The sequence below is a fragment of the Pseudoliparis swirei genome, chromosome 16 (genome assembly GCF_029220125.1).
Source record: "Pseudoliparis swirei isolate HS2019 ecotype Mariana Trench chromosome 16, NWPU_hadal_v1, whole genome shotgun sequence".
NCBI lineage: Eukaryota > Metazoa > Chordata > Actinopteri > Perciformes > Liparidae > Pseudoliparis > Pseudoliparis swirei.
Genome location: NC_079403.1, coordinates 15627158 through 15650931, shown reverse-complemented (window position 1 = coordinate 15650931; position 23774 = coordinate 15627158). Strand labels below are relative to the sequence as shown.

Below are 23774 nucleotides of genomic sequence, written 5' to 3'. Positions count from 1 at the left end.
CACAAAAAGTGTTAAACCGAATCGCATGAAATTTGGTGGGATGATTGGTTATTATCCGGGGACCATTTGATTAGATTTTGGGATCGATCGGGTCAAAGGTCAAGGTCAATGTCATGAAATGGTCAACATATTCTTGAATCGCATGACATTTGGTGGGATGATTGGTTATTATCCGGGGACCATTTGATTAGATTTTGGGATCAATTGGGTCAAAGGTCAAGGTCATGAAAAGGTCAAAATCTTTTACCATAGCACGGTCAATTTTTATCCAATTGGCATGCAACTAATGGCAACATGTTCATAATTCAATGCCCAATTTTGTGATATGCGAAGGTATGCGCTCTACCGAGTGCCCATTCTAGTTTCATTTGTTATAATACAATCAGAAAATCCGACTTGACATTTGGATTGCAGGTCTGTTCGTATCCACTCGTCTTTACCGCACTGCTGAGGATCCTTGCTGTCACACCACCTCAGCGCCCCTGTGCTCACGAGTGAAATGTACTTTTCATTTACAGTATTAATTGGATGGCTGGCTGCAATAAGCAGCCAGTTTTAAACAAGACATGCTGTTTCTGCTGAGCAGCAATGTGCGCGGGCGGCCCCCGTGGATCGGCCTCCAAAGAGACTCATTTGGCACACAAGGCTAAGGATTGTGGGAGTTTTTACTATGAACCAGGCTACCGTTGTATCGTGTATAAAATAATGCACAAAAAGTCTCTGAACTTTTAATTAGATTAGATTAGATGCCTGTCTGATGGATGTTTCCAGTACACCAGGAAAGCGAGCAGATTTGGGAAAATTGCAAAATACATATGAGGGGATCAGCCGATGCTCTTTGTGCAAGCAAGCCTGGGAGCAAGTCTTTGATGCGAGTCAACGAGAACAGGTTAGAGGTAAACCATGTCAAAGCATTAGCTTAGTTACTTACTTAGCTTGGTCCTGTCACACCTCAAGACCATCACCGACCCACTCCTGGACCCCCTGCAGTTCGCCTACAGAGCCAACAGGTCTGTAGACGATGCAGTCAACATGGCCCTTCACTACATCCTCCAGCATCTGGACTCCCGAGGAACCTACGCCAGGATCCTGTTTGTGGACTTCAGCTCTGCTTTCAATACAATCATCCCGTCCCTGCTGCAGGACAAGCTCTCCCAGCTGCACGTGCCCGACTCCACCTGCAGGTGGATCACAGACTTCCTGACCGACAGGAAGCAGCACGTGAGGCTGGGGAAACACGTCTCAGGCTCCCGGACCACCAGCACGGGTTCCCCAAGGCTGTGTTCTCTCCCTCTGCTGTTCTCCCTGTACACCAACAGCTGCACCTCCAGTCACCAGTCCGTCAAGCTCCTAAAGTTCGCGGATGACACCACCCTCATTGGACTCATCTCTGGTGGGGACGAGACCGCCTACAGGTGGGAGACTGACCACCTGGTGACCTGGTGCAGCCAGAACAACCTGGAGCTCAACGCTCTAAAGACAGTGGAGATGGTTGTGGATTTCAGGAGGAATGCAGCCCCACCGCCCCTCTCATCCTGTGTGACTCCCCCGTCGACGCTGTGGAGTCCTACCGCTTCCTGGGCTCCATCATCTCCCAGGACCTCAAGTGGGAGCTGAACATCCGCTCCATCACCAAGAAGGCCCAGCAGAGGATGTTCTTCCTGAGGCAGCTGAGGAAATTCAACCTGCCAGGGAGAATGATGGTACAATTCTACACGGCCATCGTTGAGTCCATCATCTGCTCCTCCATCACCGTCTGGCACCCTGCAGCCACAGCCAAAGACAAGCGCAGGCTGCAGAGCATCATCCGCTCGGCCGAGAGGGTTATCGGTTGCAATCTGCCTTCCCTCCAGGTCCTGTTCACTTCCAGGTCACTGAAGCGGGCCGGAAAGATTGTCGCTGACCCCTCCCACCCTGGACACTCCCTGTTCGAGTCCCTCCCTCGGGAGGAGGCTGCGGTCCATCATGACCAAGACCACCCGCCACACCAAAAGCTTTTTCCCGCCGGCGGTCGGGCTCATCAATGGACCCCGGGACTGACTGACTGTCACCCCCAGGACTACCACCTCTTCTTCCACCTTCCTCTCTCCTCCTTCTTCCCGCTCCTTCCTCTTCCTCCTCCTCACTCCTCCTCCTTCTTCTTCCCTCCTCCACACACGTCACTTTAACATGCACTTTAACTAAAACACACCACTTGAAGCACACACCCAAACACTTCACATTATTTGTTGTCTTTCTGTCGTGTTGATTGTTGTTTGTCATGTCCAAATGTTGCACCTTCTACCAAAAAAAATTCCTCGTTTGTTTGTGAAAACATTCCTGGCAATAAAACTGATTCTGATTCTGATTCTGATTCTGATTAAAGTAGAGCGGCCGGCCAGCTCAGACTACAGACGTGATTCTTCAAATGTCAAACCCACAGATACACTGGAGGAGTCTTTGGAGCCCAAACAAGAAAAGTTCTTGATGGCTGAACCTCCTTTTTTTGTCTGCGCGGCATCTCTGAGCTCTACAGAAATATCCCATGATCCTCCTCACTTCATCAGGCCAGGCTGCTGCCCTGGGAGTAATGATGGATGACAACAGTTACTGCAGGCACCATGGACTAGAGAAGGGAGCTGTATTTAGACTACCGTAACAAGTGGAAGGAAACAGAGACAGTAAAGGGGCTTTGAGTGTAATTTTGGTTAAATACCTTAACAGGTAGCAGCTCTGGTTCCACACTGGATTCATTTGTTTTTTTTAGCTTCAAGAACACACTCAGAGAGAGGGAGCAGAGAACGGGTGCTTCCCCTCGCTCCCCGATCCTTCTGTTTAACCACTGAATACTAACCATTTATATTCTCAGAAAAACATTCACACTCACAAAGCATCGGAGGCCTTCTTTCTCCTTTCTGTGGAGAACACAGGGCATCTTTGTGTTGCCCCAAGGTTTTTCTCTGTTCCTGAGCACATGTTGCCAAGGTCTAGTATTCACAAGCTCAGACCAAGGATAAAGATGCATTGAGGGACATGTGCACCCTTTTCTGTGGCACAGGAGTCACACTTTTGTTGGGAGGAAGGAAAACTGTGAGGCACGGTGTTCTTTTTGTCGTGAAATATCCATTGTGTCTAATTCCAGCTCAAATGACCCAAAGTCATCAGGAAAAAGCTCCTTTTAGACATAAAAGCTGCTTTAATTATGCACTGAAATACAGAGGCACCCGTTTTCAAGATAATTGGAGAATCCACCATATTTCTCCAAGCCGTATCCACAGTGTCAACCTTTCTACTAATGTGTGGAAAACAAACAAAACAAGAATGTATAAGAAATCCAAGTGTCCCCTTTTCCGACGGTCCCACACCTCAGTGTACTTCGGTAATCCTCGATGCCCTCTTGCACGCTCGCTCTTTCCAGAGGGTGTTTTCACACCTGCCGGCCATTTCCTTGGTCTGATCAAAAGGATGAGTCTTTTTACCTTCGCATTGAAAATGCGGAAGGTTATGTTTTGATCGCTGTGTATTTATTTTTATGCGTGTTCCTCGCATAACAAAAAAAGTTTTAGACCGAATCGCATGAAATTTGGTGGAATGATTGGTTATTATCCAGGGACCATTTGATTAGATTTTGGGATCAATCGGGTCAAAGGTCAAGGTCAATGTCATGGAAAGGTTAAAATCTTCTTTTTACCATAGCACGGTCAATTTTTATCCAATTGGCATGCAACTAATGCCAACATGTTCATAATGCAATGCTCAATCTTGTGATATGCAAAGGTATGCGCTCTACCGAGTGCCCATTCTAGTTTGTTGTTGTGTTTTTCACATTATTACGTTGTATGTTATAGCCAGCAACCTCATGCAGGCAAATACTCTCTTCAGGCATATATTGATGGGAACTACCCTTCCAACAAGATATCCCAAGGATCATGTGTCCTGTAAAGACAGATTGCCACAAAAAGATCAAAGTTTGGGGTAAAAAAAACGACTGCAGGGTTAAAAATGACTTCAAAACAGACAAAGACAACACACTAACCTTGAAGACGAACATCTCTCTCCTCAGTATGGCAAGGGTGTTGTAGCCCCCATCGCAGATGTTGGGTTTAGCGTTTGGGTGGGACGGCCTGTCTCCTGGGGGCAGCCTCGGAGGTCGTGTCTGCCTGTCCGGTTTCCGGGGGTCCGATGGAGGAAGGGAGCGGGGAGGGGGCGCCGTCGGCAACGGCTTGGTGGGCTGGGGAAGTCTATCAGGAGGCCCTGGAGGAAGTCAAGAGATACACATCTCACTTGTGTTCATACATATAACATGTCAACGTCCATCCTTTTCTTTGGCCCCGGGTTTTAATTTGGACCACACCTTGTCATGCCCAAGAGAACAACAGTATACTTTAAACACATTGCAAGGGATGCAGATCAATGGGTGTGACGGGTGTGAAATCGGAGTTCTTCACCAGTTCACCAAACGTTTCTTCAGAAAGTTTCAACAAAATGTAACAAATCTCGATGATCGATACCGCTCTCGTGTCTGTACGCTAAATACGAAGCGACAGCGTTTCCCCTAGTTCTCAGTCTTTATGCTAAACTAACCAGCCGCTGCCTCGAGCTTCAGGATTACTTCACCGACCAGAGAGTGGAATTTATGTTGGACTATTCATTCAAATGAAGAAAGAGAATTTCCGGCCAATAGTTGTAGATGGATTTGACTTAATTTTGGACATTCCCAAAGACTACTTTCTCTGACTTTTAAATGAAAGTTTAAACTAGTCTTCAAAGTAAGAAAAGACAATTTAATCTAGAAGGTGCAACATGCTGCAGAAGGAGTATCTGCTCCCCAGAGGAACAGCACCTATCTATATGTAATATAAATGTGTAATTAATCAAATATCACGTTTAAATGACGAGTATTTCTGGTGAGGGAAGTACCTTTGACTAGTCGACTCGTGGTGCACATCTCTCCAACTAATTATGAGCCCCACGTAGAGTGGGATTTAGTGAGCAGGAACATATGTTTGTACGTCGAAAGTTAGTAGATACGCAAGGATGTAAACAAGATCCAAATTAAGGGTGAAGCACTTTCGTTATTATGGTTTCCATTGAGCGCCACCTGAGCTGGCGGGGGAGCCAAATGTTTGAGCCAGGTTCCATTTTTTCCCACCTGCAGCCACAATGCCAAAGCACCAGGTACGGGGCACGGAGGAAATGTGGCCGCAAGAAGGTGAAGATAAAAAGAAGAGAACGCACGAGAAATAGAGGAGAAGATGGAAAAACAACATGAGGTCATGTGAAAATCCGTGGGTAGAGTCTGAACCTGCCAAGTTTAAGCACGCCAAAGATATATATAATAACATGATATGTTAGGATGAATAAAACTGAAATAAAAATATTTAAAAAAAAGAAAAGAAAAGGTTCCTCATTCCACATTTATGATTTACACGAGAGAAAGCGGGCGAGAGGCATGCAGAGGGAAACCGGAGAGAGGCAGGGGCAGGGGCAGGCCGAGCGAGTGGGTTGTGTGTATGAATAATTGAACACATGACAACGCATGAATAACACACACTGTTTCTGTGAAAACCAGGATATTAGTTGCCACGTGTTGATTGGGGCCAACAGATGCAGAAAACCATGACTGTGGTAGGAAAGTTTCAAACGTGACAAGCAAACTGCCCCCTTCTTCCTCCCGGTCATGAAAAGAATCAATAATGACCTTGAAAGCAACTGTAAACATTCAGGAGTTATGAATGAATGATTTAATGGCCCGACAAATGATTTGAAAATGAACTGAACGAGCAACTTGATCGTTTACCGAGGGAGCCGATCTATAGCGAGCAAATTAGACGTAGAAAATGAAGTCCGCCCATCAAATTAGCTTCACACTGATCACGGGATTAAGAGGAAGCGCTGCCACCCACCCACGGATGATCGGCGAGTTCGCGCAAATCCCCTGAAAAAGATCCGAGATTAGTGGAGCCAGAGCACTCCACTGTTATGAGGGGCGGGAGTTTTCCTTTTCATATCGTCCAATCGGGGGACCCGAGGCAGCCGATAGTGCCAAGGGGCCGGGCTGTGGCTGGAAGAATGGAACTCATCAGCTTTTTTTTTCTCGAGCAGTACAGTGAACGTTTTGTGAGTAAACATTTCGAAAAAGTGTGATTTAAAAGAAAAGTTTTATTCAAAATATCTAAACAGTGTCTCCTCTTTTTTTTAAACTAAAGGCTCCATAATAAAAGGTGCTTGGTGCAAAAATATCACAGCTTTTCATCCCGTTTAACATTTATTATCTTATCTCCTTCAATCGCAGTTCCAAATCATATCCGACTGTAACTTGGGATGTGCAGGACAGTTTGACGCTTCAGTCATCACGTTGACATTTTACATGTTCATGCTGTTCATTATTCATAAAAAAATATTATGGGGGCGTAATAAAGAATAATGAATACACTTTTTCTACAATGACCTTCGTGTTGAGGTATGAAACAGAAAGAGTACGGCTAGTTGTGAATCGATCCACCACGTCACGCTCAACCTCAACGTCAGAACTTTTCCCCCCACAATTCCCGGAGTGTAAATTCAGCATCTCGTTTCCATTTACACTGTTCCGCTACTTTACTATTTAAATCTCTTACTCTTCAGCTTCTTCACCTCACAGATAGTTCTCCTCTCATCTCTCGCTGTACCTCACCAACGGCTGCCGGAAGAAGAAAATGAGCCTGAGAGACGAGCTGCCATCGCTTGTCCCGCCCTTCAACCCTCGGTACAGCGGAGAGGACGAGGGAAGGGCGGCAGCGGAGAGTTAAACGCGAGTAGGGATGAGGAAAGATTTGATCGCTTAGCCAGGTCTGTCACTCCCGGAGGGACGAGCCCTGACCATGTAACCAGATGGCAGGTTCTTTAGTGTGTGTGTGTGTGACTGGTTTACAGCCTCGACAGTTGTACGGGACGATGCTGTCACTTCCCACCAAGTTCTTTTTGAACCTGGATGTCAAACTGCGGTTGAGACGACGGCACAAATGTAAAAATAAATATATCCAGAATCTAAAAATTGTGGGTGCCACCACAACACTGTGACACCCAGACCCTCTGGGTAGTTCTGTGTTCACGGTCTGTTTCTGTTGTGTTGGCCGTCACTCACCTTGTCTCTCGTTTCAGACTCCTCTCTCCTGTGTGATTGCAGACCCCACCCTCATTGTTTCCACCTGTGCCTCATTCCCCTGTGTATTTAAGTCTGTGTTGACCTCTTGTCTGTGTCGGTTCGTCTCTAAATGTTGCCCAGTAAAGAACGTTCGTTTTTCGAATCTGACTTCCTCATTTCTACGGTCTGCAATTGAGTCCTACTTCCCGTGGCTCCCCGCCAAGTCGTGATAAACACATCATGAAATAAATAAAAAGAGCACATGTCTAGATTGAGGTCTTGGCAACCGCCATCCTGGTGTACCAGTGTTGAACTCGAGAGCGTAAAGATGAAGACGTCACTGGTGCTGACATGACCCGCCCCGGAGCTCCACCAGCTTCATGAGACAAAGCGCTGCAATCCGCATCTGCCGACTCCAAGTGTGTGTGGCAATGAGCAACGTGTCGGTGCTCTGGTGATGAAGCGCTCGCCTACGGTGATCCTAAAAGTTGGTCCTAATTAGATCTGTGCTAGTGATATGAAAGGGATCCCGTGCTGACCAAACACACACTGAAAGTGGAGCGGTGCGTCTCCATGAAGCTCGGGAGGCCTTACCATAAATCTTCTGGATGCCCAGCAGGTCGTCCATGGGCAGTTTGAAGTTGTCGGTGTCCATGTACTGGTAGAAAGGAGCCATGATGGCCGTGGGGTCGTTGGAGTGTTCGAGGCCGAGTGCGTGGCCGAGCTCATGGACCGCCACCAGGAACAAGTCGTTACCTGGAAACACAGAAAGAGCAAAAGAGAGAGAGCGGTCTCTGTTGAGTGCTGCGCATAAAAGGGACTTTGCTTGTCGCACCTGTTCGGGGTCGGCATTGGCGGCGCCTTTCCTTCCAAAATAAAGCCAGATTTAAATAAACAGCCTCTAAGAGAAAATATTGTGGTTAGGTTATGGTCAAACAATAAAGCAGTGCATGTACAGTCCTCGCAACAAAAGGTATCCACACATCTGTCAGCATGTGTGTGTGTGACATAGATAATCCACTGCTTATGAACATCATGAGTGGATTATGTAGCGAGCCACAGCCACTGATGGGACATATTACACAGGCCCGTTCACATTTTAAACACAAACACAGACACACACTTCCCCTTCACATAGTGCATAAAGCCCTGCGCTCTGTAATTAGTCTATATCTGTGGTAAGCCGATGGCTCCACTGGGTTGACCTTTTGACTCAGCCAAGCCCCAACCCATTCCCAACTGTATTAGGTTTGGGATTTAACATCGCCCCCCCTGCCTGTGTCCTATTCAATTTTTCAAAACGACAACAGCAAACCCTCCTCCTCCTCCTCCTCTCTGACGTGTCGCCCACGTGTGGAATCCGAACCATGAAGAATCTCATCATCGTTGTGGAGGAACTCACGGCTTCACAGTTGGGGTTGGACTGCTCTCCCTGGTGTATCATGTGTAATCGTACACTGGCTGTCTGTGGGAAGCTATTGATGAAGTACTTCACGACTTTGGATGTCATGGCAGACTGCGATGGACTGGGATTAAAACCACACATATAAAAAGCCGGTAAACTTCGGCACAGAAAAAAAGTAGCTTTCTTGATAGGAAGTTGACCTGATCTGTTTCAAGGGTGTCCGTCTCCCCGCTGCCATCCCTCCTCAGTTTGACCTCTCTCCCGCTCTTTCACACAGAGACTCGACAGGAATCACTTATTCATTGCATTTCCTACGAAAGTGAGGCACTTATCTGCTGCAAATCTGTCACATGAATAACGCATCGCCAGAAACAGACGGTGATTCACTTCTTAGACGTACAGCACAATGCTTATGGACGTGTGGGCCAGATTAACAGGGAAATGGTCACAGTGGATATTTGACTATGATTGTCAGCGCGTCTTCATCAGGTTAATGTAAAGGGTGTGAGGGGACAGGCCCACACCATTAATATCCAGGGTTTTGATGAAAAGGCTCCGCCCCTCAGCCAAATTTCTTCCTATAAAATAAATGGCTGGTGGAAAGTGCCGAAGCCGAGGCACAATCTACGCAAGCGTGCAATATTGTGTCTGAGATAAGAGTGTATGGCGAATAAAGAGTGGCGCAGAAGAGGAGGGAGATAAAGAGAGGAGAGAAACGGCCCAGTTGAATTAGGAATCACTTGTGGAGGAAACAGAGAGCCGTCTCTTTGCTGCGATGGCAGCCGGAGTTCAGTGCTCAGTGAAGCAGTCAGAGAGGCATCAACGTATCAGAGGCTCTGCAATTATTGGACCAGAGCGTGACCGTTGTCTGTGGCAACTGGTTGGGTAGATGTGCTGTTGAAGAATTTCCTGAAGATAACGCGAGTGCTTGGTGCGTACACTAAGTGGACTTTCTTTTGGTTGAACATTAACTCTTTGACCTTAATGTATTCGCTGTGCTGGATGTATTGGGGGTGAATGGAGGCTTTAAAACACCTCACATTGGGCTTCAAGACATCGCTGCACAAACGTCGTAAACTACACATCAGTGTGCAAGAGTGAGTGTTTTAGATTTTAATTTAAGGTGCCGAGTTACAAACAGACTACATCGACCTTAATGCACTGTGAGACTCACTACGGCATCATAGTGGAATTTAATGTATGAATGGGTAAAAAAGAAAAATCACAATACTGAAAAATACAGTTATGTGAATTGATATTCAAACAGTAGTGGTGTCATTAAAACCTGAGAAGCCAAATGTTTCTGAAGAAAGCATGTTTTTCTTTAATGAAATAACTAAATGTGCAATTTATAAGCACATTTTGAAAAAAACAACAACTGAAGAACAATAACAGTTTTTTACAGGCAAAATGCAGTCCTAGTGCAGGAGAGATGCACGTCCGGTACAGTGGACGCTCTGGTCACGCCAGCCTCGAAGAGTAAATGGAAGGAATGTCTGTCTTTTCCCATCTCCGTCTCATTCCATCCCTCAGTCTTGAGTCAGCCTTTCTTCCTCCCGGGAACATTCGAGATAGACGGGGACTTCCTGTTGCCCCCGGGGGCCACTAACAAAGCCGAGGAGGTTTGCACTCCCTGGATAATTATCAGCTGGACGGTACGTACATACAGAGCCTGCACAGCGGAGACAAAGTTGCAGCGTAAGTGGGATAGTGAGAAGAAGCAAGAGAGAAGGTCGCGGGAGGCAGCAAGAGATGAGTAGGAGGAAACGAGGAGATAAATACAGAGAATAAAAAGGTAAACTGAGGAGAAAGGCTGTTTGGATTAATAACTGCAGGAAGAAAAAAAAGCAGGATGATGAATAGATGGGGGGGAAAACTGAGGCGAGGAAAACGATAAGGCTCGGACTATTTGTTGTGTTCGAATGTTGCTGCAATCACAAAGGATGGTGATGATGAATTATAGAACCGCGACCTGCGACCTCGGCATTTGTAACATCACCCTCCTGCTGGCGGCTGTAAGAATATATATATATACATCAGCCACAAGAAAAATAACTTGGGTAAAATGGAGCGAGTGGGCTTCAACAACAGGATAGAGCTGAAGAAGATAAGACCAGGAGATGAAATACATGACAAAGCTGTGCAGGGCTTGTCTGATAACCCACTGAGGGCGACTGTGTATTTTGGTTTGTGGGTTGGGGAGAAGTCCAACTTTTATTTTTTCCCCATACTGTGATTCATGACTCTCATCTCATCTGTGCCCTTCACTGGTTTGGGCAAGAATTCAGCATAATAATAATAAAATAATGCATCCAAAGCAACCATTTAAAAAAATTACATCCACATTTGAAATCGAATCCCATTGTTTTTCTGTTCATGTCAAGTGGGCGTGAACATCGTAGCAGCAGCAGCTCCCGCCGACTCTCCTCAGGTGAGGTCAAGGTTGCTGCCAATGAGAGTGTAGCCAAGAAAAGAAAAAACAGAAAAATAAAGAAGGGAAGATGAAGCAGAAGAGGTGGAGGAGGAGGAGTCACTGGAGATTTATGACCAGACAAACCTCTCTTTGTCTTCCCCCCACAGGCAGTAAAAGTAAACCGGGGTTGTGATTAGATACCACGAAACCTCTACCTGCTCCTTTGCTATAATTTAGCGGCTCCCCGGCACACGGCGCCGCTGCGGGGGAGCGTGCGGCGCGGGAACGCAGACATGAGCACACAGAGACAAACACACGCCCACCGGCCCTCAGACCAGATACGGGGCCCTGGACACCGCTGACCAATTGCAATAATGGCTCCGGTTGTCGGCGCAGGTCTCCGGGTGCCGGTAACCCTCTTTCTGCTTACTGTAAGCTAAGCGCTCTGCGGGGTGACGCTAAAGTGTGCGAGTCTTCCCTCAGCTTTTCCGACATTTTGTGATTTATTTTCTTCTCTCTCCAGGGAGTGCTTCTGAAGAAAGAGGCTCGAAGCCCTTCCCACGCCAACGCCACATCGACGTCCTGAACAGAGCCAACGACCTACCGGTTGTACCGGCGAGAATGCCCGGCAGAGGCTACCGGCTTCGACCTCCTCCACCCTTTCTTTGGAAAACAAAGCTGGGCCTGCTGGGATCTCGCTGCTGTTGCATTGCCGTCCAAGTCTAAGCGAGCATCAGCACTCTCTTTGTCCCCCGAGGACCTCGGATGTTCCCCCATTGTTCAGCTCCCACTACTCCTCGAGTGGCTGACGCCGCACTTTCAGTAAATGGTCTTGGAAAAATGAAAGGGACATTTAATTTAAATACAAAAAGAGGTTAATTGAAACCATTTTGGGGCAGTAGGGCAGTGGGTCAACACCTTTTCATGCTGGGGTTCCCCTCAAAGCCCCGAGAGACGGATTCAAGTGAAGTGTCTTCATCACCGCCATCGTGTTCAGAAAGCGCCCACTGGATTCAGCCGGTTGGTATTCAACACTATTAATGACATAAAAGCCAGGGGGGGGCAGGTGACTTTTTCTTTGCTCCGCCCCGATTCGCGCGGACACGGCATCGGAGCTCTGCGGCGCGCGAGACGGAGAGCCGAGAAGTGTAGACGGAAGAGACAGAAATGACGGCTGTTTAGTTAGTTTAGAAAAAGAATAAAGACATGCTCTTTAAGAAAAGGGACCTTAAATTACTTCTGCTGTAATCTGGCGCGATAATAGAGAATTACAGGGTGGCGGGCGTAGATTATAATTTTTTTCAACTCAAAATTGTCTGGGAGCCATATGCCGTCACCGGAAGAGCCATAGGTACCCGACCCCTGTCTAGAGGGAGGGGACCCTGCAAGGGACGAAGAGCCACGTAAGCTGGTGACACGGTTGTCCCCGACACCGGCTGTTATCCACTGGCGGAGTGGAAGTTCACCATTCTGTGACGCCGGGTGTCGTCTCTCGGCGCCAGTGCGCTCAGACAACAGAGTGACCTTCGCCCCCCAGAAGGAAGCTGGGGATATGTGAAGTGGAAGTGCAGAGAGTCCCGAGCGGCAGCGTTGAGAGAATCGGCGGTTCAGGAGCGCGGCGCTGTACCGACGGGCCGCCGGCGACTCGCGGCCCGGGTCGTCCGGCCGGTGCCTGGCTCAGAGGGCCCTGGGCACGCGGCGCTCTGCTGGCGGTCCAAAGAGAGCCGTGTGCCTACGCCCAACGCGCTGACCATTGTGACGAATGCAGCCAAAGCACAATGGCTGCATTCTGCTCATTTCTCTCTTCTTCACACACGACGAAACAGAAAACACACAGCGGGCCGCTTCATTCAATTCACCAAGTCGAAGAACCACAAGGAAACGCTTTGACTTGTGAAATACCGGGAACCGAGCTGGAGAGAAAATGTCTCTTTCTGGTTTTCTGCGTGCAGAATTTGAGACTAAGATGTTCAGTCAGCTTTGACAAGTCCTCCGCCAGCGCTGGGCAACATATCGTCTTGAGGTATCAGCCTAGATATCGCAATATGCCATCAGTGTTGTCTTTTCCTGGTTTTACCGGTTGCATTACGGTGAAGTGATGTCCTCTTCTGAACTTACCAGTTTGTACTACAGTGATATTTGATATTCTCTGAAGAGAGTCCAGTTCCCGCTCCAAATAAAGCTGGAAAACAGAAACTAATTTCATTTAAATTTGAAGTAATTTGTGAAGTTGCCTGACATTCTCCAATTATTTGACATTTTTTCTCCTGATTGGAATATGTTTTGACATTTGAAAATCACCGGTGAAGACTTGACCCCAGAGCTAATCAACGCCCTGGCAGTGCTCGTATCAGCACGGTGCGTTCAGTAACACGGTCCGACAGAGACTCGTCCTCAGCTCCCTCCCTCCCCTTCCATCCCTTCTCTATTTGGCCGCCGCTGAATCCATTACACTTAATTCTCGCAAGCCTGTCAGAAAACAAAACCCTGGCTGATGCGAGCAACATATGTAAACTGGAGTAATTATTCATTTACAGAGGCTGCGAGAGACTCAAATCTGCATGTGGAATATTGCCAGGGATCCAAATATTGGACGTTTTCTGTGGACTCTGGAGAAGAAGAAAAAAACAACGGGAGGGAGGGAGAGTGGGAGGGGGGGGTTGTTGCCAAGAAAAGGACATCCTTTATTCTTGTCGTGTTTATCTCTGTGCAGCACCTGTGAGCGAGACGGGGATGTGTGTGTGTGTGTGTACGCTTTCATTGTAATCATTAATCATCAATAATGCATTCACAAGCAACGGTTCGCACACACACTTCTGCTGCAGCTGCGACGGCAAGCAGCCGATGTTACTTCACGTCTCAACACTGCTGGAGAAAAACGTTCTAAACTCGGCCGGTACGAGTAACCTCGTCAGAGCGGCGTGAGAAAAACCCCCACGGGGCGGATGTGACACCCGTCTTCAACGGGAGCTCCTCCTCTGACGCGGCGGTTACACTTTGGATCTCTTCGGGTTCTCCTCGGTTCATTTAGGAGTTCAGCAGACAGACGATGACGCAACGCTCAACAGATCTTCCACTTCTTCAAACGGCCGGCTTGAAACATCTGTTTTCCTCTCTTCTTGGAGAGGGAAAGGGAAAATGTTCGCCGTTCTTCTGCCGATGCTTCCGACATCTTTGAAGCTGAAGTGCGAGTCAAAACAAACACTGACGAAAGGGAAGATACGAGGGAAAACAGAAGGGAAGAGAGAAGAAGTTTGTCCTGATTTCAACCACATTGCAGCTCCTCTGGTCTCTTACTCTTCTTCTCACAATCCAAATACCTTCACAGGTTACAAATCGGTGCATTCATCTCTTTGTCTCTTTGACCAACAACAACAACACAACTGCTCCCCAAATATTCACAGTTTCAGACACAATTTACTGCAGCTGCTCTCAGTGTTTACACTTTCAGCACTTCAAGTGATGTTTCCCTCAGTGCTCACACTTCAGCTGAACCTTCTGTAAAGCTCTTTTGTTTCGACTTTCTTCTTCTATTGTTTGTGTCTCAACTGTCATTTCGACAGAAAACATCAACTTCCTTCGTTTCAATAGTGTCACTGTTCCAACTGCAGAACTTCACCAGTGAGCAGCACACGGGTTTTCCTCAGAAAATGAAGCCTTTTACATTGTTGGGAGTTTCTTGTGTGAGAAAATGCTCACTGCTTTTAAACTGCTGCTAAAGCCTCTCTGCTTTAGTGGATGGATCCAAAGGAGCATCGTCAGATCTACAAATCTGATATTTACAGAGATGTGTTGCCTGTGTGGACCTGTAACCAGAGGTCGTATTTTACATTATGAGTGTTATAAATGACTGCCTTTAAAAAAGGTCGACAGCATGAGATAATGAGCCCTTAAATAATCCTTTTTTTATTCCTAAAATGGTTCCCTTAGTTCCGAACAGAATTGAGAACAACACAGCGTATTCGTCCTTTCCATACGATAAACGGATCACACATCCCTCCAGACTCGGGTGACATGTGTGTCCTCAGAATGAGGCCGGGCTGTTTACACTTTGTTTTAATAAGGATTATGGGTACGCGGTTATGAAAGCATCTGACTGACTGGTGGGAGGGCGAGCCTCCCCAGGTTCGTGCAATGTGTGTGTGTATGTGTGTGCGGATGAGAGTACTGCCGCCCACATGGAAGTTGATGCTGCTGCTGTCAGTAGGCGGCCGTCTATTTCGAGTGGCGGCCCGGTGAGCAGGAACGCACAGCGATGTCTCTGCCTGTCTTTCCCTTCACTCCGTCCTCTTTGGGAAGGAGAGTATTTAAATGCATCATTCACGGCAAGAAATTAAACCAACACGGAGTGTAACCGGCGAAGGTATTTTACGACACGATGGAGAAGGCATTCAAGGTGCACGAGTATGTAGCTGATGGAGACGCGTAGTAGCCCTCGTCTCACACCTGAGCCTTTGTCATGGCTGTTATTACCCCAAATTCAAATATATTTCCCATAATCTCTGTGCCTTTCTGCCATGAAGACAGAGTCTGTGTGTCGCCCCCCCCCCCTCACCATTACTGGCAGCTTTGGCTTTTAAAAACAAGCTCACACTGGAATACTCCTTTCCTCTATGGGTCTTTAACTCAAGTCACCACCTGCCGTGCAAAATCCTGATGCTTTTAATTGGGTTCAGAAGTGAGCTCGACAGAAATCAACTCAGTAGTCTCTCTTCACCATGACAATATTTATTGGATTTTTTCTCGGAATACTATTCATACTTTTGGTTCAAAGGGTCGAAAAGAAGTTTGTCAGTATTCTTTCCATCCAGGAATAGTGTGTCTAGGTTTTTCTACAGCCCCGACCACCACCAATAGATGTCCTCAGGACACACACACACACACACACTACCAGTAAAAGATAAAGATCTGCTCCTGTGCCAAGAAAAAGCTTTTGATTCCTCCCATTTATTTTCTCTGGGGGAGATAGGGAGGACAGAGGGACATGGAGCAGATCTTTAAAGAACACGCTGCGCCAAGGAAGGAAGCTTTTCTGAAAGGTATGAGCAACCTTGAAAGAATGGTGGAATGGTTTTTTAAAAACGTTTTCTCGGTCGCCTTTCAATCGAGATAGAGCGGGGAGACAAATACTAAAAATGATGAGGTATACATTTTTTTTTATCTGTGTCCATATTTAGACAATGGGTTTTTGACATTATGGAAACAATTACAAATACCTAATCTGATTTAAAAGGAAAGAACGAAAATCCTGCTTTATACAGATAATAAGCTTCTTTTTCACGTCTCAGTTTTCTGCCTTATCACACTTGCACCCTGACAAAGTTAAGTGGACTTACTTTCAAAAAATATCTAGATTAAAGAGAAATTACTTATAAATCCATGTAGCTGGGATTCAAGGAGAAAGCAATTGCCTTATTCTACAGTTTTTCAATTTTGTACCATATCAGGATTCAGTTTAAATCCAAATTATAGTTCAAATAGTCAATGGGCTTTAGATTATTACAATTATAGAGCAATTGAAAGTAGTTTTCTAAGAATATCAGAGCTTATGTTTATCAGGACAGATGTGTTGCAGAAAGATACACACAGCAGCCAGTTGGACAAAACGAAACGTCCTCAAACCAAAATAAAGTAATTATTTCCAACATTTGAAAAATACACACTGTAATGTCACTGTCTGGACATCAAAGAGCTATTACTCTTCATTAGTAGTGGTACTGGATGTCCAATAGGTCACTGCCGGCAAAAACAGATGGACAACAAGCAGGAAAAATCAAATAAATCAAGCAGAGAAAGTGCATTTCTTTCTTTTCCTTTGAAGTAGATAAACCATCTCCAGGATATCTGAATTAGTGTTGTTATTATTCCAGTTTGTCAGTTTCATTAGCAGTCATTATTATTTCAATACCTTGAACAGAGCTTTGGAAAATTAGAAATCGACATGACAACTAAGCCTCCTGAACCCGAGGGAGGAGGAGCAAAGAAAAGGAGAAACCGGGTGGAAAAGCGTCCGCTGCTTCCTCCTCATCGCCCACTAGGAGGAGCAACCTAAAAATAAACCTGCAATGACACCATATGCTTTTTTTAAACTTCCTCTCACAACACCCCGGCTGGTCCTGAGACCGCTCCCCGTGACGACGCCTGCTCTGCGAGGATACTCTGCTCCAAAATGAAGGTCGCTTTGAGCGTCCAATCGAGTTCCAGGAGTGGACGGCGATGATGAACCGTTCTGCCAATCGATGCCAGGGAGCCAAGCTCTCTCCCATAACCAACAATCAATCAGCCGATCGATGTCGAGCGTGTCTCGACGACCCCTCCCTCGGCCAATCACCGCTCTGGTATCGAGTGCCCCACCAACATCCACCCGGTTATCCAATCCCAATACCGCGGCGTATTCTTCCACCTGGCGACCGTGTGTTTTTCTAACCTCTTTGGCCCGTTGTGGGGGCAAGGGTGAGAAATAAATAAAGCCCTGGAATCTCTCATTTCCTGTGTGTAGGTCCAGCTCGCATGCTGTGTTATGTTGCATAGTTTTCAGTGATACAACTGGAGGTCCTTGAGGGCATACCAGGCCTTATAAGTCACCCTCGGGTGAGACTGGGTGTTTGCTTAACGTCATGGTATGCAGTGGCAGTGATTCATTTTTTAAGTCTGGGCCGAGCTGTTCTTTCTTTTTTCATCGTCCAATCTGCCTCAGTGTGACTCAAATTCAAAATGGAATCCGTCTTATCTGTATACCTGCGTGCATCGCTTTGATTTTTCACAAAGAAAAACACGGCAGCCTCCGCCCACAGAGATGACCTCGTGATGGAGCCCGGGGTGAGCGTCTGCTTGTTCTCCTCTCGCTCTTTTTGTTGCGGAGAGGGAAAAATGTCCAACACAAACGCCTCCTGCGAATGCGCTCCCTTTTTCAGAAGACCATCTAATCGTCTGAATCTCCAGTTCCAGGGTTTTGTCCTCCGCCCCCCATATCCTGTGTTCACGCTAAATCCCTCCGCAATCCTCTCCTTTCTGCTCTCCAGCCTCAGGATTTCCCCCTTTGTTGAAACCTTTTCCAGGATGTCTCATCCGATCCCATTTCATCTTTGCAACCTCCATGCTTAAAGTTTTTCCGATCCAACCTCTCGCCCTCACCCTTCACAACCGATTATGCCTTTAGCTTATTCTCTGAAGCACCTATCCATCCTTCCATCTATTGATCCATCGTGGCTATTCATCAATCACCCTCTAAAGCCAAGCAGTCCAGGAATGTGAGGCAGCTAAAGGAGCTCCTGGACAACGTCTCTCTGCTTTGCCGGCGGCGATGTTTCCCTCTCTCTCAATGGGGAGATTGGCTTATCAGCCACCCCCGCGCACTCCTCTCCTGTTTTCTCTCACTTTGCATCATCCTGGTTAAAATAGGCAAGCGGCAATCATTGTGCAATCCTTTACGCAATAATGTGTGAAATCTTACAGTGTGAAATGAAATGATATAGACAGAGAGAGAGGGAGGGATGTACAAACACGTCCAAGGACATTCACCAACTTCCAGGATGTAGATACCCAATTTACTTATTGTGTCACGTGTGTTCCACTTCGCTAACGAGACCCGTCGGAGTTTGATTCCTGGGGGATTAAACCCACAAACAATTCCCTCAAAGCCGAAAGTGCTTCTCTGATCCGCCGTGGGTAGCGTTTGTGAATTTTTCAACATTGCTTCAACTAAATTCCTTCCCCTCGACTGCAAGCTCCATTTCCTCCAGCGGCAGCACCACACGGCCGTCGTGAGAGGAGGGAGGGGTGCGACTGGGTAAAGTCCGTCTTCATGGAAACGGATTTCTCCAAACCTCTGTGCGCCGAACTCTTCTTCTCAGGCATGATGGGCTGCACAGAAAAGTATTCAACCAGAGCACGTGTTTCTTGTGAAAAGGAGGCAGTTGATGCGCAGCCTCACTGAGACTCACTTGGCCAAAGATCCTTCGCAGTCATCGCTTCACAGATGTCGCTGCTGCCGCTGCAACCGGAGCGGCTCGACAACGAAGGAGAACAAAAACCTCAGCTCAGTCCCGCCCTCTTAATGACGGGGCAGTTAGCTTCTTTTGTATTTGTTGGTGCGTCACATCACTTTCTCTTCTCCGTGAAAAAAGCATCAAATTTATAGAAAGCAGCCGCTGTATACCGTGAACCCACGTCTTAAACTTCCATTGGCTAATCCCAGTAAGAACCTAATTCTGCCATGTGTGCCGAAAAGTGCGGAACGGTGCAGAAACGCATGCGTGTGTGTGTGTGTGTGTGAGAGAGACAGAAAAAAAGTGTGTGTTTGAGCACATGAACGCTGTTTGAGTGTTTATCGCCGTGCAGGCTGGGATTAATCCTCCAGCGTGCATCAGTGACGTCATCATCAAAAAAACAAGAATAACAGCCACGGTGCAATGCTGTCAATGGTTGCCGGGACAACTGATCCTTCTCGACAACAGCGTGGGGGGGATTAGGAGTGACAGTTTACTGGACAGGAGCTTATCTACAGTGCGTAACTTTAAAAAAATGTAAAAAAACACACACACACAAATGGAGAGGAGACTAAGAGAGAGAGAGTAAATACATCATGTGCGGCTATGAGCTAAAATTACATCCTTCCCAGCTGTATCCTCCAACCCATGGATACGGGAGGAGAGAGAGGAGGTGGGCGAGTTACCAGAGCAGCACCTCGTGTCTCTTTTTAGACGCAGGTGTGTTGTCGGTCTGAAAGCCCTCCGATGCTTTCCAATCCGCTCGCTGCAGCAGGTGATCTTTTGGTTCGGCTGATATATGGCGTCATATTTAATTCTTGTTTCTTTTGGCCAGTCAGTGACCCCTCTGATGGAATTGCTGCAGTTTATTTGATTTGATTACTGCGATGATGACAGAGTGTATGCTAAAGAAATTGCAAATGAAATTGCGGCGCAGCGAACTGAAGCAATCATTTTTTTAATGTACGTCGGACTTTATTGCAGTTCTGTCTTTTTTTATCGACAAATATTACCCAGATGATGTTTAATGCTGAATATTCACGGTTCCATTCACCATTTAATTCATTTCTGATACAGCTTTTTGCTCAGTAAAGTGATTTATTCAACGTTTCTCTTCCACTAAATGTTTGTTTGATATATGTTGCATCCTTATGTAAAACATTAATATTTCCTCAATATATTGTGGGTCTTTAATCATAATCAAGTACTTATATTGATATCAGCATTGGCTGGGCTTTTAGAGAGCAGCATTCAAACCTGTAATGTACTTTTTATTGCATTATGCCAAGCTTTCAGTTTTACAGAGCGCTGAGATCAAACCTTGTGTATTAAAATGCAACACACACACACACACCAACTGTACCCGTTATTTGTAGGATTATTTGGAATGTAAATAGTAGAAATTCAAAACATAAAACATTGTCTCTGGGCATCTTCAGGCTTTTATGAACATTCAAAGAAACACACACACACACACACACACACCCTCCGTAGAGGGCAGGCAGGATATTGCCAGTGCATGTTCATGCATTGGCAAGAAAGCCAGCTGTGAGTTCGTAACAGAACAGCGTGCATTATGGGATGCTTTCATAGACGCGTGGGCTGCAGCAGGGCTGTATTATTATTGTACCGAGGGGTAGCTAGAGCTCGAGATAGAGATGGAGAAAGAGAGAGAGAGTGTTGAAGGGGGTGAATCATAGCCCTCAATGACAGCTGCTTCTCCTTCCTCCGAGGCGCGACAGCAGGGCCGACGACAACACACACGTTCTCGGAGCCGATCGCGTGGCCAAGGAAGCAGGAGGTGCGTCAGCGGTTCACTGGAGGTGATCGCTGTCGGCTTTACGGGAGCGATTCTTCAGTTCGATCAAACTACGCATCCTTCAGAAGTCTGAAATATAGCCGTTCACGACATTATCTGAGCGGACAAAAGCCGCTCCGCTTCCACTTGGAATTCAGTCTTCGTGAGCCGGCTCCTCACTTCTATTACCGGCGCTCCACAGCCCCCACTCGCCTCCTCTCTCCCATCTCCTCTTCAAATGTTTTCCTTGCTGCGTTGCCTTCTCCGTCTTTCCCTTCGCCGTCTCTCTCTCTAGTGAGCTCTTGAACCTCCAATATTTGTCTCGAGATACTCTGCCATTCTCTCTCATCCTCTCTTTCACCCCGCGTCATCTCTTCTGCCTTCCCGATACTACGCTCTGCTTTTGGTGCGTCTTCCCTCCATGTATTTGTGTCCTGATTTCCTGAGTGTCCCCCATCATGCCTGCCGTTGTTTTTCGACTCGCAACTCGGGTGACGGCCGTGACTCTTTGACTCTTTGAGTCTTCCCGGCGGTGGACCACGGGGCAGAGGAGTAAAAAAGGACGATGAAAAACACATTTTACCATCCGAGACACACATTTGAAACACGTTGCCCTGTTTTCCAGAAGAATATTAACAAAGAATCCATTGAACTTTCCCGCCAACTTGTATTTTCTTCACTTCATTTGATCCTTTACTTTCCTTGCGTCTTTTACATTATTTCTGTTCCTTCTTCCATTCACTCCTCCATGTATATCTCCATCAACTCTTGTTCAAAGTCTCTTTCATCACGTTGCAGTCGACTGCACAGGGGTCAGAGTTCATCCTGGGAGCTTAGTTGACTGGCTGCCACAAACACACACACACACACACACACCAGAGGAGGCCTGTCGGACCTCGCCACAACGCCAAACGGTAACACAGCTGCTCAATATGCAGCCCACACAACCGAGGGACTTACGGACCCCGCTGAAGGCTTACAAGCGGCCTGACAAGCTGTAAAACTCGGAGGGCAAGTCCTCAGCGAGGGACGGGCTCGGGGTCGCGGCGGAGTGAGAGTTGCAGTGATTGCTGTATTCACCCGCCAGCAGGCTTGGATGAATAGAGAGAGAGGACCGGGCAACTGACCAGTAAAAACCAATATCCTTGTGGCGCACAGAAGCAGCCAGCAGCCTCTATTGCTGCCGCCGCCACGCTCACATCAAAGCTCCACTGCTGCCGTTGCTCATGTCAAAAGCTCCACCCTGGCTCGCAGCTGTAGGCTGCAAGTCTGTGTTACTCTCGTCACTTCTCGCCGCCGCTGTTCACATGGCGCTGGGACTTTGTTCCCTAAGAGGACGAGTTGTTGTCCCCCCCCTGCTGCTCTGGGTTCATTTACAGGTTGAGAGACGAGGTCGTAGCCCGAAATGAAAATAGCAACCCGACATATTCGACATCCACATGTATTCATTCCAGGTGACAGACCTTCTTTTTCTTTGTGACACCCTCTCGTGTAAAAGTCCTAAAGTCGCCCAAAGAGCTTAACTCGGCGCTTACCGTCATGGTTGGGGTTGCCCAGTGTCCACGGTTCGTCCGAGTCAAAGTGTGTGTCGCCCCCTATTCCCGGCCCTGGGAAGTAGGCGTGGGCCAGGAAGCCGCCTTCGCCGTCAAACGGCGAGCTGTCGCCGTGGAAACCCGAAGCGAAGATGATGGTGATGTCCACGTCCTTCTTGGTGCGCTCCAGCTCGCTGTAGGGCACCGCCTCGAAGCGCAGCGGCGTCACATTTTGCCAGACGTCGAAGGCCCGGCGAATGGCGTCGTGGGTCTCTTCCGCGCCCACTTTGGGCGTCACGTTCTTTATGCTGCGGGGGAAACGAGATGCGGGATGAGAAAAGGTAGAGGGGGAAGACGGAGATCTTCGTCGACATTTCACACAACCAGATCTTCGTGTCAGGCTGAGCAAATCCAGTGTAAACTGGTCTGAACAGACTAAACTAAACCAACACAATGGCTAAAAAAATAAATAAATACCACTCGATGTCAAGCTCATAGTATGCACAAAAAATGAATAGTAAAAAAAAACCATCAAGATCACCGTTTTTTCACGGCACGCCCCCGTTTCTACACTCATCGTGTTCGCCAACCTAAATAAAGCGATTTGAGAGTGAGAACAGCCGAGTCCTCCAGAGCCGCTTCGAGTCGCTGCAGGTGTGGAGAAGACGGCACAGTTTCCCCGCCACTGGAATTTATTTTCTAATTAGGGATTATCAACAGCCCACTGCCTGCTGAGAGCCCCGGTCTTGTTTGGGCAATCACGAAAACCTGACTCCACTTTATCCGCTCCGAAAATATCCTGACGCGCTCTATTAAAACGCGGTTGGTCTCGGCATAGACGGATCGGTATAGTATACATCACCATCCAACTTAAACGCCTGTAAACACACACACACACAACACTCAATGTCATCTTGCGCCTGAGTGCAAATAAAGTGCAAATGTATTACTATTTTCTCTTTTTGCTCAGAATGCCCTTTTTCCTCCTCTCATCCAGCCTGTCTCCTCTAACCTCCTCTCTCTCTCTCTGCTTCCCTTCTTCATTGGGGTCTTCACAGCATCTGTTTGGCTGTCATTTCCCATGACAGGAATAAATATTATCAGTGTCATTTTCCGTTCCGTCTTCTTTTGCGTGGAGGGTCGACTGCTGCAAGGCACATTTATAATGGTGCATATTTATATTGAATGCCATCTAAGATTAATTATTGAATCAAACTCAGTGAAAAAGGGAAGCATAAAGGCTGGTTATGAAATATAAATGGAGTGTCACTGAATAGCCGGCGATTTCATTTAAAATGTTCTCATACAAAATAAACTGTTTATATTTCTCTGTGTGCTCTTTCACAACTTTGACAAATGATCACGTGATCAGCCTCCGACGGACAGGTGAGCAAACTCATGACCACATTGAGCAGCGCTCATTTAAAGGTCACCTTTGTGTCCAGCTGATGGCAGTGAGTCCACGGTTTACTCCTCTTTTAGCTCTAGTTTTGGTCTCCACCGACCCTGGAGGGACATGTTTGGCTCTACTTG

At 47.1% G+C, this 23774-nt stretch overlaps 1 protein-coding gene across 1 annotated transcript in view; it reads right to left on the bottom strand.

The window, feature by feature from the left end:
- The window catches only part of LOC130206374 (matrix metalloproteinase-16-like), a 62303-nt gene that overhangs the window by 18953 nt on the left and 19576 nt on the right, over positions 1-23774 (bottom strand). Inside the window, exons 5-7 of the mRNA XM_056434310.1 lie at positions 22245-22549; positions 7700-7861; positions 4016-4233 (exon numbers count right to left, since the gene is read on the bottom strand). Of these exons, the coding sequence (XP_056290285.1) occupies positions 4016-4233; positions 7700-7861; positions 22245-22549 (685 nt within the window). The remainder of the gene's footprint in view (positions 1-4015; positions 4234-7699; positions 7862-22244; positions 22550-23774) is intronic.